The sequence below is a fragment of the Eulemur rufifrons genome, chromosome 2 (genome assembly GCF_041146395.1).
Source record: "Eulemur rufifrons isolate Redbay chromosome 2, OSU_ERuf_1, whole genome shotgun sequence".
Classification (NCBI taxonomy): Eukaryota; Metazoa; Chordata; class Mammalia; order Primates; family Lemuridae; genus Eulemur; species Eulemur rufifrons.
The window spans coordinates 20,483,808-20,503,377 of NC_090984.1; the positions used below are offsets into that span (position 1 = coordinate 20,483,808).

The 19,570-nt window shown below is 35.1% G+C and overlaps 1 protein-coding gene across 2 annotated transcripts in view; it reads right to left on the reverse strand.

Annotated features, from left to right (window-relative positions):
- SCAPER (S-phase cyclin A associated protein in the ER) overlaps positions 1–19,570 on the reverse strand; it is a 415,285-nt gene that overhangs the window by 200,676 nt on the left and 195,039 nt on the right. For both annotated transcript variants that reach the window (XM_069481584.1, XM_069481575.1), the window contains exon 23: positions 10,262–10,388. In XM_069481584.1, coding sequence (XP_069337685.1) covers positions 10,262–10,388 — 127 coding nt within the window. The remainder of the gene's footprint in view (positions 1–10,261; positions 10,389–19,570) is intronic.

Consider the following 19,570-nt stretch of genomic DNA (forward strand, 5'->3'; position numbering starts at 1 on the left):
CTCACAGGAGCATGAATCCTACTGTAAACCGCACATGCGAGGAATCTAGGTTGCGCGCTCCTTATGAGAATCTAATGCCTGATGATCTGAGGTGGAGCTGAGGTGGTGATGCTAGCACTGGGGAGTGGCTGCAAATACAGATTATCATTAGCAGAGATTTGATTGCACAATAAATGTAATGTGCTTGAATCATCCCAAAACCATCCCCCCAACCCTGTCTGTGGAAAAATTGTCTTCCATTAAACCGGTCCCTGGTGCCCAAAAGGTTGGGGACTGCTGCTATAGCAGACTGAAAAAAGAACAAACAGCCTTTCTAGACATGGAAAATTAAGAGTTAAAAAGAATTAAATGGATTGTTTTAAGAGTATATTAGGGACAACTGGAGAGAATAAACTAGAGGTGGTTAGGACTTAGTATAAAGTTGTAACACTTAGAAAATAAGGGTGTAAGTATAGGCTAAAGGAAATGAAAACAGTACAAATGGAAAGAAAAGAGAAACTAGGACAAACCTATGTTTTACAAACCTTTGATTTATGATAGAGGAGACACTGGAAAACAGTGAGGAAAACTGGTCTTTTCAACAAATGGTGTTCAAAAAAAATTAAGCCTCTAGATGGGGAAAAAAAGAAATGAAATCTCTGCCTCACATTAAAAAGAAAAATTAATTCCAGATGGACAACAGACTAAAAGTAAAGAAAAACCATAAAACCTGAAGAATATAAGGAAATATCTTTTTGACTTTGAGGAGGTACAATATTTTAAAAGAAAAACAAAAACTATTAACCATAAAGGACAAGATTGATAAATATGACATGCTAAAATTAAGAACTTCTGTTCATTAAAAGAACCAGAGAGTAAAAAGCTGAAAAATAGGAGATTTTTTTTTTTTTTTTTTTTTTGAGACAAGGTCTTGCTCAGTTGCTCGGGCTAGAGTGCAGTGGCATCATCATAGCTCACTGCAACCTCAAACTCCTGGGCTCAAGCCATCCTCCTGCCTCAGCCTCCCAACTAGCTGGGACTACAGGTGCATGTCACCACACCCAGTTAATTTTTCTATTTTTTGTAGAGATAGGGTCTTGCTACACTGCCCAGGCTGGTCTCGAACTCCTGGCCTCAAGGGATCCTCCCGCCTAGGACTCTCAAAGTGCTAGGATTACAGGTGTGAGCCATTGTGCCTGGCCAAGGAGTAGATATTTTTAATACATCTGAACAATCTAGAACTGGTATCCAGAACATAAAAAGAATTCCTACAAATCAGTAGAAAACTGTGCAAAAGATTTGAACAGGCATGTCATAAAAGAAGAAATTCAAATGGGCAGTAAATATGAAAAGATGCCCAAATCTATCTGCTAATAGAGAAATGCACATTAAAACTACAGCAAGATATCACTATATACCCACAAGATTAGCAAAAACTAAAAAGTCTCATAATATCATGTTCTGGAAAGGAAGGAAGCAACAGGAGCTTTATATATACTGTTGACAGGAATGCAAATTACTACAATTTCTTTGGAAAACTATTTAGCAAATTTTCGTCCCCCCCCATCACTTCCCTTCTTTTCATTGTTTCTTTTAAAAAAAAAACAAACCATATATAAATTAAATCGCTGTCAGATTCTTGAAATAACAATTAATTCCATTTTTCCTTATACTAGTCTCCTAAGGCAAGCTAGCTGAAGGTCTGAGAAACATTTTTATTTTACTTTGGGCTAAATGATATACTTGTCCCCCTCTGACAAAGCATAGGTGTTTCATACAAGCTATATTAGGTTATTTATCAGCTGCTATAAGGAAACAACCATATATGTTGAGAACATAGCGAGGGGATCAAAAGAAGAGATTCCTAGTATTGAATGCTTTCCAGTTCCTCTCAGCTGAAGAATTCCAGCTGAAAATAAGGGAAGCAAAACCAAACAAAAATAAAACCATGGGGTTTGGAGGATAAGCAGTGTCTAGCGGGACCTGAACACAACTTTCTGAATAAAATTAGGTTGAAAAAGGTATTAAAGATTAGTGATTTATTCTCTCTCAGCCTAGGTATGTGTTAAATAGCTACAACAGTTGGAAAAAAGAGGAAAAAAGGCTGGAAGGAGTTTCTATCTTTCTATCTTCCGTAGGTACGTGTTGGTGGAATTTTACAAGATGAATTTTGAAAACATCAAAGCATGGCAGGGTTTGCTATAGGTATTACAAAGTAAACTGTAATCTGACAACTCTCAATTCAGCTCAAATCACAAATGCTGCCAGCAATGTGGTTTGCTTATTCAGGTTCAAGAAAGTCACAGCTGAATCTCTATTTAAATTTGGCAGGATTCTATAAAGACAGGAAAGGCAACTGGACAAACTCCATGTCCAATCCATCTGCTTAAACTGTTTACTTATAGTAACAGCATACAAATGTCTCATGTTACTGATAAACCACAGAAAGCTTCTGGGATGCCGTTACTATCCAAACTTAAATGTAATGTTCATCATCACAGGGTAATGAGAAAAGTCAATGCAAATACAAATCACGCGCTCACTTGGACCAAATTTAATACAATGGTCAGAATAAGGAAAATGCCTTTGCACATCCAAGAATGTATTAGAAGCTCTGATTTGAAATAATTAAACATTTCTGCAACAACAGGATCTTTTGCTTGGAAAAATTTATTTTACCTTGATTTTTTAAAAGTAATTTTATTATGAAACATAAATATACAGAACATTCAGAAAAATTGGAAAATGTGTAGGTACAATTTAAAGAATAATTTGAATATTGTGTAACCACTATCCAGTCAAGAAAAAGAGTAGAAGCAGTCAAGAAGCCAGCTAGGTGACTCTTCCTGATCACCCATCCCACCCTCCTCTCTGAGTAATCGCTACCCTAATTTTTGAGAGAAAAATTTTCTTGATTTTCTTTATTTTTACCACCTATGTTTACATTTCAAAATAACATAGGTACTTTTTTCTTTTCTTGAACTTTATATAAGTGGAATTGTAATAGTATATGTGTATTTTTGGTGATTTGTTTCTCTCACTAGGCACTGTTTGTGAGATGCATCCATGTTGTTACCCACAGCTGTGGTTCATTCATTTTCACTGTTAAATAATATTCCGTTATATGAGGATACCACAATTTGTATATCCAGCTGTTGATGGATATTTGGGCTATTTTCCATATTTGGTGATTATAAATGTATACAAATGTTGCTACTGAACATCTGTATGCATGTCTCTTGGTGCATATATGCATTGTTTTCTATAGGGTATATACCTAGAAGTGAAACATGATATGCATGTCTGCAACTTTAGTTGATAATAGCAGTTTTCTATGTGGTAGAACCAACTCATGTTATCACAGTATATGGGCATTCCTATGGCTCTAGATCTTTGCCAATATTTGCTGTTTTCAGTCTTTTTAATTTTTGTCATTTTGATAGCTGAATCACACTGTCACAAGTTTTTTTGTTTTTTTTGTTTTTTTTGGCATTTTTCCCCTTTCTTTTTTCTTTTATTTCAGCTTATTATGGGGGGTACAAAAGTTCAGGTTACATACGTTGCCCATGTACCGCCTATCCCCCCAAGTCAGAGCTCCAGGCGCGTCCATTCCCCAGACAGTGCGCATTGCACTCATCATGTAGGTATACACCCATCCCCTCCTCGCACCCCGCCTCCCCGAGTCAGCACCGTCAAGCGTGCCCATTCCCCAGATGGTGCGCAACGCACTCATCATGTAGGCATACACCCATCCCCTCCCCCTATCCCCCACCTCAGTCTGATATCCGATTGGTATCGTTCCCAGATGTGTCACAAGTTTTTAATCTGAATTATCCTGATTATTAAAGAGGTTGAATTATCCCGATTATTAAAGAGGTATTATTAAATACCTTCACATTTATTTATTAGCTATTTGGATTTCTTTTTTGGAAGGCCTATTCTCTTGACCATTTTGCTACTGAGTTTGTGTTTTTCCCTCACTAATTTGAAGAAATTTCTTACATACTCTGGATGCCACTTCTTTGTTGATTATACATATAAAAATATTCTCCCCTTCTGTTGCTTGTCTGTTTACTCTAAGTTCTTCTGATGAACAAAAGTTCTTATTTTTAATGTAGCCAAATTTATCAGCTTTCCCTTTATTGCTAATGTCTTTTATGTCCTTTTCTCGTTCAGGTAAAACCCCAGGGTCAAGAAGAGAATAGTCTATATTATCTCTTAAAAGTTTGGTTTTTCTTTTTATATTTAGTCTCACCCAAAATTAATTTTTTATGATGTGAAATAGAGGTCAAGTTTCATTTTTTAAAAACAAGGATATTCAATAATTACAGCATCATTTGCTAAATAGAATATACTTTCCCATAATGTTTTGTGGTACCTCTTTTTCTCACATATGCATAAATAAGTGCCTCATATGTCATGGATCAAGCCTTTATCTAGACATAGAGATAGATATAGTTACAGATATAGATGAATGGGGCTGTTTATAGATTCAGTTATGTTCCATTATTTTCTTTCTCCATCTTTGTTCCAACTGCACATTATCTTAATTACTATAGCTTTCTTAAAAGTTTTGATACCTGGTAGAGCAAATCCTCCCATATTACTCTTTTTCTACAGTGTTTTAGCCATTATTCTTTGAAATTCCATGAAATTCCATATTTTAATTTTAGAAACTTCAACTTCCACAAAATACAGTGTTAGAATTTTAATTGGGATTTCACTGAATCTACAAATAAGTTTGGAGAGAAAAGAAAAATATACTATAGTGAGTTATCCAGTCCATAAACATGATAGATTTATTCCTAGATATTTAATATTTTGCTATTATAAATATAATTGATTTTCATATGGTGTCCTTTTATCAAGTAGCCTTGTTAAACTTACTTATTAGTTCTAATATTTATTGGTAAATTATTTTGGATTTTCTACATTAATTTAAATCATTTGCTAATAATGACTGTTTCACTTTTTCTCTCAAAATCTTATTGCTTTTATTTATTTTTTACCACTCGTTAGAATCTCAATTTTAAGCAGAAGTTGTGACAACAGGCATTCTCCTTTTGTTCCCAATTCCAAAAGGAAAGTTTTCAATATTTCACCAGTAAGTATGATTTTGCAATACTTTTTCTTTTTTGTAGATTCAATTTGTCAGATGAAGGAAATTTCATTCTATTCCTGGTTTACAATGAATCTTTATCATTAATTAATGCTAAACTTACCAAATGCTTTTGCTGTACCTTTTAGATGATCACATTTTTTCTTTTATTCAGATATGACAGACATGACTCTTTAATTTTAAACCAAATTTGAATATCTTGGATAAGTCCAACTTTGTCAAGATATTAATCTTATTACATATTGCAGGATTTTGTTTGCTAAAATTTTGTTTAGGGATTCTGAATCCAAGTTCATAAATGAGATTGACTTATAATTTGATTTTCTTTAGTTCCACTATGATGTCTGTAGATGTATATTTCTTTTTATTTACTCTGCTTGAGCTTCATTGGATTTCTTAAATTTGTAGACTGATTTATAAGTTTTGAAAACTTCTACGTGATAATCACTTCAAATACCATTTCTGTCCCATTCTCTTCTCTCCTCTGGGCTCTCTAATTATACATAAGTTAGACATTTTCACTACATGCTATATATCTTTTACATTCTTTTCTGTATTTTCCATATCCTTTTCTCTCCATGCTCCATCTGGATTCTTTCTTATGATGTATCTTTCAGTACACTGATTCTCTTTTTTTCTTTCCAAAATATTAATGGGGTACAAAAGTTTTTGTTACATGGATACCTTGTATAATGCTTAACTCAGGGCTTTTGGCATGTCTGTCGCCAGAATAGTATTCATTGTACCCAACAGGTAAGTTTTTATTCCATGCGTCCCCTTCCACCTTTCCCCCTTCTTGGTTTCTAATGTCCTGTGTGTCTCTCTGGTGATTCTCTCTTTAGCTGGTTTATTCTGCTGTTTCCTCATCTATAGTTTTCTTAATTTTGATTATTAAAATATTCAGTTCTCAAATTTTTATTTTCTCTCAAATGTGCTACATGCCTTTTAAAAAATAATACTTATACCCTTGAACGTGGGAAGCGTAGTTCTGGAGCCTCTGTAGGTCTGTTTTTACTCATGTAGTCTTGCCCCTTTGTATGCCTAATTACCTTACTGTGGCAAACATTGCATTTGAAAATCATTTTGTTGAAATACTTTGAGACTTCGGTTGCTATTGTCTTTCTCCAGAGTAAACTTTCTATTTGCTTTTGTTAGGCACCTAGAGTACTAGCAATTCAAGAACATTTTAATCTTTTTACAGTGACTTAGATTTTCCCAGTTACCCGGATGATTTGACCCTGAGTTGCTATCTGTGCAATGACTGGTGTACTTCCTGTCACCCTCTCTCCTTGTACAGTCCTTTAAGATTTCAAACCAAAATACGAGTTTCTTTTGCCATAGCCCCTGTGGTTGATAGTCCTAGAGGCAAATATTTTTGCTCACCAGTTCTCCAACAATGTCAAAAGTACTACTTAGCTTGTCATCTACCTCTTTTGGATCACCCATGGTACTCAGACCAAAATGTCAAATTCCTAGATCTTGGCTCAGTAATTATTCACTACGTTGCTAATAATTCAGTTCCAGTTTTATGTTTCAAGTTTTATTGTCAACAGTGGGAGGACAGTTCTGAGGTACCTCCTCATCTCTACTCCTAAGTCCATTCCTGTAGATATTTTCAAGCTTGCCTTTTACTTTTAAAGAAAGCAAGCATAGCTTTATAATCTGTGACTAGTAATTACAAAGCCTTGCAGTTTTAGTTTCTGCTTGTTCTTATTCACCATGACTTATTTACTTTTGTGCTTTTTTTTTTTTTTTTTTTTTTGACTATGGCTACATGTCCTTGTGAAATTATTTAACAGAAATTATCTGAGGCCTTAGGATGAAGGTGGTTTTTTCCAATGAGTATTTGCATTCCCTTATGCCAGGTTCCTAAGGACACCACTAATCAACCTGAGACCACTTTAAACTCAATTCATCATTTGAAATAATACAGATGATGTGAATTTGAGCTGTAAATCTATGCCAGGGCTGGATTTCACCGTGCCAAGATTCTTTCGTCATAATTCTGGGGGTGGGATGAGAGGGTTCATGGTTATGTGAGGGAATAGGATGTTGTGGTCTTATCTTTACGGAAGGGAAATCAGGAAAATCTCCTATTAGACCTCATACTCTAGGCATCCCTTAGGATTTTACTTTTGTCCCTTTACCCCACGAACCTTGCAAATCGTAACCCACATTTGCCAGTCTGGCAAATACTTTTGGGAAAATTCAGTTATAAGTACAACTTCCTAAATTCTGGCTTTTCTTCCTTTGGCCTGGTAATTGTTTAATTTCTTCTTAGCTCTTGGATGCTTTTAAGAAAATTGCTTTCCTCACCCCACCCCCAGCATTTTCAGATGTTTTTGTTGGGAGAGTTGGTGCAAGTACTCTAGGTCAAGATACATCTGTAAATAGAAGTGGCTAAAGATTTTAAAAAGCATAACATATGCAACAAAGCTTACAAACTTTTTATTCTGAATGGAATAAGAGAACCTAAAAAGCCGGAAGGTACCCGAGACACACGGTAAGTACAAAACCCAGGTCTCCTCAGTTTCCTGATCTCTCCATTACAAGAGCATTTCTGTACAGCGTAAGTTTAACCTGTTAGCTCTAAAGTAGTTCTCAGAACTTTAGAAAAATTATCTAAGGAAAAATTGTGTCAAAGCAATAAGAAAAAGTATCAGTGTTTTGAGGTCTAAATTATGTTAATAAAGACCTCAAGACTCATCTGTCACCATTCCCCCGTGAGTGCTTGCCCAAGTTCCACTGGTCCCACCCTTGTCACTTCTAGGCTGTCTTCAAATCCTTCACTGGGTACTTGGCTTTGGCTCTAATGATTTTGTTACTCCAGGCAGTTTTCCAAACAAAAAGCAATGGTTATTTGTAATTCCTAGACTAAAATCATAAATATCATCAGCTGAATTACACTGAAATGTCAGTATGACTCTACAGAAGTCTTCATAAAATGAGTGTGTTTTGGCTAGGTAAAAAGGATTTTAGTTATAAAAGTGGCAAAAAAGATCTTATTGTAGGTAAGTTTAAACTCTTAGGTGGTCCTGCAGTGTATACTCTGAGGACAGCTTTATAGCAAGGTTCCTGACACAGACCATTTAGACTGGGAGCCAGACAACATTTTTCTCCCTGAAATTATAAGGAATCAGTGGTAGTCCAGTAAATTGTCCCTTTGTGAATGAAATAACTTAACTTAGATTTTCATACTGAATACCCTTCTTATATAGATCATTCTACTTTTTCCTGAAAAATTCTGTGATTATTTCAATCTAAAACAGTACTAATGACATAAGGTGTGCGTAGTGGTATCCTTAAGCAATTGCCTTTTAATTCAAAGTATAAGTGCCCTCTATACTTTATAAAAATAATCAGCATATACTAATTTTGATAAAGATTAGAGATTTTTCCCAAGGCACGTCAAACCTCTAAATACTCCATCTGACAAATGTCTGAAAACTACAAGTTTCTAAATCTCTGACACCCTGAAAGGAATGTGTTATAGAGGAGAACTGACTGACTCCTTAGAACTCTGCCACGGTGACACACTGCATATGCTGCTCTTGATTCCTACAGAGGACTGTACTGTCTGATGCCAAAATGCAGCCAAGCACTACCTTGTAAAGCTGGCCATTCATCTGCCCGAGAACCTAGCCATTCCATGCCCGAGGCACATGTCCTAGACTACAGCAGTGATTTTCAAAATACGGTCCTTGGACCAGCAGAAAGAGCATCACTTGGGAACTTGTTGAAAATAAAAATTCTTGGGACCCACCCTAAACCTAATCAGAAATCCAGGGTGGGGCCCAGCAATCTGTGTTTAGGCGACTCTGACACAAACTAAAGTCTGAGACTCCCTGCTTTAAAGAAATTCTTGTTCATTTACTGTGATACAAGAAAGTTTGTGGATATGCTCACACATTCTCATTCTGTCTCTCTCACACCGCCCCCCCCCACACATACCCTGAAAAGTCCATTGTTGGGAAATGGATAAAAAAAGTGTAATATGTTTAGTACTAACTATACAATAGAGAAAAGGAATGAAAAATAGCTCTATAAGGTTAAATAAAATTCATAACCATAATTTTGACTAAAAAAATAGAAGTCTATGATATAATATTTTATAAAGGTCAAAAATAAGCAAAACTAAATAACTATTTAACAATACATTTATGTGATAAAGCAATAAAGCCTTTTTTAAAAAACAAAGAAATGATATACCTTTAATTCTGCAATGCATTCACCTCAGAGGGGGCAGGGATGGGGCAAGAAAGGATCACCCTGGGAACCATAAATGCACTGGTAACAGTCTAACTCTTATTGGGTGGTGAGTTCACAGCTGTTCATTGTATTTATACTATTTTTATTACCATATTCTTTTGAATAAATCAAATATTTTTACATAATAAATTTTAAACCCAGAAAACAAAAAACAAAAAATGCAGCTAATAAACAAAATGGCCATTACCTTATATAGAAAATTAGAAACTACTGAATTGTTATAAATTATGTAAATTATGATATGTTTATTCAGTTCCAAAGAATTTTTAAAGACATGAGAAATATTTATGGTAAAATTAGCCAGAAAAAATAATACAAAAAATGTACAGTAAAAGGATTAGAAGAAAATACAATAAAATGTTAATAGTTGATTTTACAGAGTTTTATTTCTTCTCTGTTCAAGTAAGATTTTTCTATTGTGAATAATAAATACTTTTAAAATCATTAAGATTTTTTAACTGTAATTGAGACATTTAATGGCCCTAAGTCATTAAAGAAAACTGCCAAATCCCTTGGACAGGGAAATCGGTGTTTTGTAGAAATCTGGTTGTGATTTATAAGCTATTTAATTGAAAGTTTTAAATATTCTGCCATAAAATCATATATCTTTATTATTGTGATTCCTGATTAAAGAATTTCATTTTGTTTGTGTGGGGGAAAACATGACTGAGAAAACCATGACCTAAAGAGGACTTTAATTAAAAAAACTGAAAACAGTTTTTATTAAACAACTGAAAACAAAGGAACAAAAGTAAAAAACATCCATCCATTGTTGACTGGCTTTTGAAAACAAAGAAAAGCATATACTGAAATTCTGGCTTATAGTCCTACTTTTGTCATAGTGAGAAAGGGCCACAAAGATTAAGGTTCAAAAGTCAGAGATTAATTACATACCTCTTTTTCCAATATTCTAGCGATCTCACCTAGAGTCCGATCTAAAGCAGAAACCTTATTGTTTGCCCATGAGCCACTGTCTTGTACTTGTAGTTGTTTTAGAAGATCTTTGGTTAATCGCTGAAGCCTTTAGTTTGAAATGAAAGGACAGAATGACATTAATGAGTTAGACTATAATATTTCATTTTCCTAAACATTCTGAAACACAAGTTACTTTCAGTATAGTATATGAAGATGCTTCATAGAGCACCTGAGGAGAGATTAAAAACAGACAACTCCCAAGGCTAGTAGTATTATACGTCATGTTCACTACCACCAATCTACTCCTCATGGCACAAAATAGAACTAGGGGACAGCATGACCCATCCACAGGATTTGCCAGAGCAACTGATACCATCAGTTTCTGTGTGACCCTTAAATTAGAAAAGAATTGGAGATAGGGAGGTGAGAGGATGATGGCAGAGAAAACGAGTACAAGAATCTGAACAGGTTCTCACATTTTGATTTAAATCTTCAAGGTAGGCTTGGATATTACAAGCATTGTAAACTCTCAGAATGTTGAACTCCCTGTGTTCTAGTTTACAGGCAGTCTGGGGATTGCCTTCCAGTGCCGATGTCACTAGACAATAGAGCACTTATTTGCTTTCCACCAAGAAATGGCATATATTGCCTAGACTGTAAGGTTCTTCAGTTAGAGGACTGTGTGTAACACTTCTATGCAGCCATTACTTCAGTTTCATGCACCTCACTTTCTGAGCAATCCTTCTTTCCTTTCCACTTATTTGCATGAGCATACACCTATAGTTACTCACCAGATCTCTCCATTTTCCCCCTATATAATATCCACCTGTTGTCTTATTTCCATTTTTATCTATATTAGATTCCACAGGACATCAGTATAGTCATTTTCTTGCAAACATCCTATAATACATTCTTTGTCTGTTGTTTTCTGTGTGTTATTCCTATTAGACAAACTCCAGCAGTGGTAATAATGTTTGTTTAGCTCTTATTATGAGTGAGATACCATTCTCAGTACCTTGCATTCATTAATTTATTTAGCCAGATTAATGAAAACAACTGCCAAGCTTTTCCATTCCTGAACCCAAGAAAAAGTCATACCAAGCAAAAGACTGTATGACTACTGATTCAAAATCTTACTAAATCTATCTAGTCTGTTCGTTCTCTCACTCTCCATAAAGACTTCCTTCATATATTCCCCACTCTCTTCAAAATTCCACCCTTTCCTTTTTCTCTCTTGCTTTCATAGGAAGATCTTATACTTCATGGAGAACATGGAAGCTACTGGAACAAAAAAACCTACACTTTCTGCCACAAAATCTACAAGCCTACCTGCAGTTCACCCATCCTCTCCTTTGTTTCTCTTATTACAATCGAGGAAGGACCATTCCTCCCAAGTACAGCTGATCTGGCCACACAGGCTCTGTATACACGAGGCCTTTCCAGATCTCAGTCCCTCTCTCCTTCCTGCATCAGTATCTTTGCAAATATTCTTCATTCCTTCCTTCCCACACTCCCGCATTACCTAGAATATTCTTATTTATCCCTTAGTTCTTAGCATAAACATTACTTTCTCTAATTTGACTGACTATTCCATCAAAGTACTCACCACAAGTGAATCAAATACTAAACTAACTAGTTGTTTAATGTGTGCTTCTCCCACGCAGAGCTTTATAACAGAACTTTCTGCAATGATGGAAGTGTTCTATATTTACACTGTACAACATGGTAGCTGCTGGCCACATGTGGCTACTGAGCACTTAAAATATAATCACACTGACTGAGGAACTGAATTTTAAATTGTATTTAATTTCAATAATTTAAATTTCAATGGTCACAGGTGGCTACAAGCTATCGTACTGGACAGTGCAGAAGCAGAGTATTAATTTCCTGAGAGAGGGCCCTTGTCTACCCATGTACTGCTTTATCCTTACCACCTAACATGCCATTTATACAGACGTGCACTCCATAGATATTTAATGAACAAACGGTCTACAGAAGAAATTTCTTCTTTACATTAACAATATCTATAACCTTGTAGGTTACAAAATACTTTCATGTACATTATCATATTTAATCCTCTTAAGAACATAATCTCTTAGTATTATCCCTATTTGAAAAATGAAAAAACCAAGATTTGAAGATCAAAATCTAAGCCTTTGATCTTCAAATCTCATACTTTAGTCTTCATACAAGTCAATTTAAATAAGGAAATTTTATTCACAAATGAATAATTTTCTAGCATACAATTTCATCTAAAAATTTATTAAAAATTTCTCAAAGAATAGAACAGCAGATGCAGCTCAAAAGGTACTAGTGAACTCTATTGTAAGGCTAAGCTATTTATATGAAGTTGACTTTGATAAGTCAAAGAACAAATAGGAACTCTAAAACCAGAAGTACCTATGCTTGAATTCTGGCTCTAACACATACAATGTGTATAAATCCTGGGTAGGTTATTTAACTTCTCTGAATCTCAGTTTCTTTATCTTAAAAGATGGGATGATATATTTCTTTTTCCTTTCAGAGCTTTTTAAGATTAGAAATAAGTAAAGTAATATATCTTACACCATGCACTAGACATTTGATAAATAGTCAACTATTATTACCATGCATTGACAGAAGGTCTTAATCTAACAAAAGGAAAAAGGGCATATAAAAAATATAAAAACAGAATAATATTATAGCAACATATTTCTTTTCCCTTCTAATCAAATATGGGCTAGAGTCCCATCTGATTAAAGTTACTGACCTTATCATGCAGAAACATATTGGCAGTGAACTTCATTATGATAGATTAAGTAGCCACTTCAGCTCTTGGCCAAAGTCTGCACACCATGTAACTAAATATCCAGCCATAGCAATGGATGCATATGAATCTAGCAGTATTCTTACCAAGAATGTTCACATTCCACTGAAAACCAGGAGTACTTAGGGAAGCACAAGGACCATTTTAATCACACAATACAAGAGGCTTGTATTTCACCCTGAGGTAAATCGAATCTGGGATTCATATGAACCCACCCTTCCAAGGAAGAATGCCAAATCAAGGAAGGGATGCTTTGGTAACATGAGCTACACCTCCACCTCATTCCCTGCCTCCACAGAAGTACCACAAATAATACAGTCCCTCTCAAGAAAAGAAGTACCAGCTTTTGATTTACACTGTAAATAATTATAGAATGTCACAGAAGTCAAGCTCTGAAAGCTATATTTGAACTGCCTACCAAGTGCAGTTTTTTAAAAAAAATTTAACATTTAAAAAATAGACATACAATTGTACATATTTATGGGGTACACAGTGATGCTTCAATACATATAATGTACAGTGATAAAATTAGAGTAATATGGCATAGCCATCATCTCAAACATTTGTCATTTCTTTGTGTTGGGAACATTCAACATCCTCCTTCCAGCTATTTGAAACTATATAAAAAATTGTTAATTTGGTTACTTCTGGCAGATAATTTTTCTAGCATGAAGAGAAAAAGTGGAGGCTTCGTAACTCCTAACCTAGAACATGAAAAGTTATCTGTCAGGTAAATGGCTTTGTGGAGAATGCTGTAAGATTAGATATTTTCATTTTAAAACTTGAACACATTCCAACAAGTCTAAGCTCAAGTTTGTCACTGGTAAATGTGAAATGCAAAAGTGTCTCTCCAAGGAGCCATAACGTTTATCATAGTCAAGATTACTTGGTGGGGGGTCCACTAGGATCATTTGGAAGTTTTGTAAAAGTTTAAGAAAGGAGATTGGGTCTACTTTAGTAACTAATATTGTTCTTTACTGTGACAGATAGAAAAATATAAATACATTAACTTTTTTCTTTTCTTTCATCTTCCCTATTTGGAAGATACCTAGTCTAAATTTAGGGCTAGGGGTTCCCTTTCTGTTTTTAAATAATATGCTTAAGCCTATATTTCTAAATATAAATTCTTAAGAAATCAAATAGAACTTTTTGATGTTCCCTCTATAAGATTAAAAAAAAAATCAATATACATATATCGTCTCCTATAGCAGATACCTTTTGTTTTTGCCTGCTAGTATCCCTTCTTGTGGAAAAAGACCCCAGCTTTCCCTTTTAGGAAATGACTCCATCCCTGAACTTAGATGGGCATGCCAGATGCACTTGATGTTACCAGGTGTCCTGCTCCGAGGCCCTCACTCTCAGTGGAAAGGGCTCGGGAATGTGTGCATATACATACACACACACGTCTATATTTATCTATACATATTGGAAAATACATGTTAACTCTAATATTTCCAATTCATCACCACAGGGTTCTCCTACTCTCCCTGGCTGTATTTTTAACACTCTTCAGCAGCAGTGAGCAACCTGCCTTTCATGCCCCTTAATATATTTACTTATTTGACCAATCTCCCTCCATAAGATATCACCCATCTTTGTTTCTGTATGTATACTGTTATCTCCCTGCTCAGACTCTGGCTCTCCTTTATGGACTCTTTCACATTCCTCACCCTACTTCAGTTTTGACATCCTTTGCTAGGTTCCCCCTTCACGTGGGCTCTGACAGACCCTGCCCAGATCCCCTTCCATAGAAGGTTGCTTTTCAAATAAAAAATAAAAACAACTCCCAAGTATATAGAGATCTGCACTTCAATAATAACAACACAATCAATTCACTAAAAATGGCAAAATATCTGAAAAGACATTTGCCATAGGAAGATATATGAATGGCCTATAAGTACATGAAACAACACTCGATATCATTAGTCATCACGGAAATTCTAAATAAAGTCACAAAATATCACTACACACCTACCTCGATGTCTAAAATTAAAAAGACTGACAACATCAAATATTATCAAGGATGTGAAGCAACTTGGGAACTCTCGTGTATTATTGGTAGGAATGTAAAATGGTAATAGTATTTTGATAAAAAGGTCCTGTGGTTTCTCGTGAACCTAAACATGCACCTATCATAGGAACCTGCACATCCAGACCCAGGTATTTACCCAAGAGAAATGAAAACTTATATTTGAAATTTATTTCCGAAAACTGCAAACAGCCTAAGTGTCCATCAGTAGGAGAAGGGATAAACAAATGGAGGCTACATTCACTCAAGGGAACACTGCTCAGCAATAAAAAGGAACGAGCACAACATGGATGAATCACAAAAACATGTTGAATGAAAGAAGGCTTATATAACAGCGTACATACTATTTTATTACATTTATTATCTAAAGCTCCACAATGGGTGATTCTAAGCTACAGTGAAAGAAGAACAATAGTGGGTGCCTTTTGCGGGGGAGTGAGGAAACTGACAGGGAAAGACATACAAGAACTCTCTGGGGTGATGATAATCTTCTGAACTTTGAGAGGGGTTTGGGTTACTCAAGTGTATTCATTTGTCAAAATTCATAAACTGGTACCCTTAAGATCTGTGCATATTATTGCACTTAAATTTTACCTCAAAACAAAACAATGGTAACCAAATAATGAACTCAGGTTAATAGCATGTACACTGAGGTACCGGACGGGGAGTACAATGATGTATGCAATTTATTTGATGTGACAAAAATCTGATGGATTGATAATGGATAAAGGGATGTAAAGATGGATAAATATCATAAACTAAGTATAGTAAATAGTCAATTACAGAATATATATAGTGGGTATATACGTTTCCACTGTAAAATTCTTTCAAACTTTTTTGAATTTTTGAAATGTTTCATAATAAAATGCTGGAAAAATATAAAGAGATATCCCGGCCGGGCGCGGTGGCTCACGCCTGTAATCCTAGCACTCTGGGAGGCCGAGGTGGGCGGATCGTTTGAGCTCAGGAGTTCGAGACCAGCCTGAGCAAGAGCGAGACCCCATCTCTACTAAAAATAGAAAGAAATTATATGGACAGCTAAAAATATATATAGAAAAAATTAGCCGGGCATGGTGGTGCATGCCTGTAGTCCCAGCTACTCGGGAGGCAGAGGCAGAAGGATCGCTTGAGCTCAGGAGTTTGAGGTTGCTGTGAGCTAGGCTGATGCCACGGCACTCACTCTAGCCTGGGCAACAGAGTGAGACTCTGTCTCAAAAAAAAAAAAAAAGAGAGATATCCCATCATTATGATTATATCACACACCACTTTGTACCAAACAGATAATAATATGCTTTTCAAAAAACAAGAAATAGTAACAATACTAATTGTATTAAGCAAGCAAGAAAACCAAATTTCCAAAGTCAGAAATCACTGAACAATATATAATAAATTTGATCAAAACTAAAAGAAAAAATGGACTTGGAAAGTATTTGTAAAAATATTTCTAAATAATTCTTGGGTTAAAAATAAAATTGGAATCAATTATGCAGAGATACATGAAAACAAAATACTCTACATGAAAATATATAAGAGGAATGGAAAAATTAATGAAGTCAAAGTGAAAATTAATAAAATAGAAAAAAAAAGAGATCTAATCAATAGACTTTAAAGCAAGTTTTGGAAAGAACCAATAAAAACAATCTCTGAAAAGCTTATTCAAAAAACAAAAAAATGGAAAAAATTTCCAATACTGTAACAAAAACTAAAGAAAAATGCATTAAGAATTAAAGAAAATAAAATACAATATCTGTATGAAGATATAAACAATACTGACTAAAAATTAAACTTTTTTTAGAAAAGGGAACAGAGTCAGAACAGTAGAAAATATTCTAAACAAGAATAATGGTGTTCTATAAAGAATGAGTGATGGACGCTGTCAAATACTTTTTCTCCATCTACTAATATGATCATGTGATTTTCTTCTTTAGCTTAGTTATGTGATACATTACATTAACTGATTTCAGAATGTTGAACCAGCCTTGCGGACCTGGCATAATTCCCACATGATCATGGTGTATAATTCTTTTTATATACTGTTGGATTCAGTTTCTAACACAGTATATTGTTGGGGATTTTTGCATCTATGTTCATTAAAGATATCGGTCTATAATTTTCTTCTAATGTCTCTGTCTTGTTTTGGAATTTGGGTAATGCTGGCCACATAGAATCAGTTAGGCAATATTCCCTCTGCTTCTATCTTCTAAAAGAGATTATAGAAAACTGATACTATCTCGTCCCTAAATATGTGGTAGAAATAACCAGTGAACAAACAGATGTGGGCCTGATACTTTCTGTTTTGGAAAGTTATTAATTGTTGATGAAATTTCTTTAATAGAGATAGTCCTATTCAGATTGTCTATTTTATTCTCACATGAGTTTTGGCAGATTGTGTCCTTCAAGGAATTGATTCATCTACCTGCGGTCCCCAACCCCCAGGCTGCAGCCCATTACCGGTTGGTGGCCTGTTAGGAAATGGGCCGCGTATCACTGCCTGAGCTCTGCACCACACCCACATCACCCCCGCTACCCCCATCACCCATCCCCAGTTTGTGGAAAAACTGTCTTCTATGAAACTAGTCCCTAGTGCCAAAAAGGTTGGAGACCACTGATGCAGGTTATAAAATTTGTGGGCAAAGAGTCATTCATAATACTGCTTTATTATCCCTTTAATATCCATGGGATCTGTAGTGTTGTCCTCTCTTTTCTTTCTGATATTAGTAATTTTTGTCTTCTTTTATTTCATCTTAAATGAGCTAGAGGTTTATCGATCTTTTCAAAGTGTCAGATTTTGGTTTTGTTGATTTTCTATACTGATTTCCTATTTGCAGTATCATTAATTGTACTCTAATGTTTAGTTATTTCTTTTATTCTGCTTACTGTGGATTTAATTTGCTCTTCTTTTTCTAGTTTCCTAAGATGGAAGCTTAGATTATTGATTTGAAATATTTTTGTTTTCTAATATACACATTCAATGGTATCAATTTTCCTCTAGGCAAGTGTTTCACTGCATCCCACAAATTTTGATAAACAGTATTTTAATTTTCATTTAATTTAAAATATTTTAAAATTTCTCTTCAGATTTGTCTTTGAGCCATGTGTTATTTAGAAGTGTGTTATTTAATTTCCAAGTATTTAGGGATTTTTCACTATCTTTCTGTTACTTATTTCTAGTATAATTCCACTGTGGTTCAAGAATAGACATTGTGTGATTTATACCCTTTTAAATTTGAGACAGTCTAGAATGCGATTGGAGACTATTCCATGTAAACTTGAGAAAAATGTGCAATCTGCCGCTGTTGGATAAAGTAGTCTACAGATGTCAATTACATCCAGTTGATTGATGGTGTTGTTGCGTTCAACTATGTCCTTACTGATTCTCTGCCTAGTAAATCTACCCATTTCTGATAAAGGGATGTTCAAGTCTCCAACTGTAATAGTGGATTCATCTATTTTTCATTGTATTTCTATCAATTTTTGCCTCACATATTTTGACAATTGGTTGTTAGATGCATTCGTGTTAAGGATTGCTATTCCTTCCTGAAGAATTGACCCCTTTATCATTATGTAATACCCCGCTTTATCCCTGATAACTTTCCTTGGTCTGAAGTATGCTGTGTCTGAAATTATTATAGCAACTCTTGCTTTCTTTTGATTAGTATTAGCATGACTTATCTTTCTCTCTTTACTTTTAATCTGTATGTGTCTTTATGTTTAAAGTGGGTTTTTGTAAACAGCAGAGAGTTGGTTTTTTGTTGTTTTTTTTTTGAGACAGGGTCTCACTCTGTCACCTAGGCTGGAGTGCAGTGACACGATCATAGCTCACTGCAGCCTCAGACTCCTGGGCTAAAGGGATGCTCCTACCTCAGATTCCTGAGTAGCTGGGACTACAGGCACATGCATGAGCCACCATGCCCAGCTACCAGCTATTTTCTTTTTTTTCATTTTTTTAGAAACAAGGTCTTGCCATGTTTGCCTAAGCTGGTCTCAAACTCCTGGCCTCAAGCAATCCTCCCGTCTCAGCCTCCCACGTTGCTAAGATTACAGGCGCAAGTCACCACGCCTGGCTTAGTAATTAGCTAAACATAAATGGATTAAATGTTCTGATCAAAAGATAGAGATTGGCAGAATGGATATAAAATCATGATCCAACTATATGCTGTTCAAAGAGACTCACTTTAGATTGGAAGACACAAACATACTGAAGGTGAAAGATGGAAGAGGATGTTCCATGCAAATAGTAACCAAAAGAGAGGAGGAATTGGCATACTAATATCAGACATAATAGACTTAAAATAAAAAAATTTAGAAGAGGCAAAGGACATTATATATTAATAAAAAGTTCAATACAATAAGATGATATAATAATTATAAACATTTACATGTCAAGTGACAGACCATCAAAAGATATGAAGCAAAAAATTTCTAAATAATAATTGGAGACTTCAATACTCCA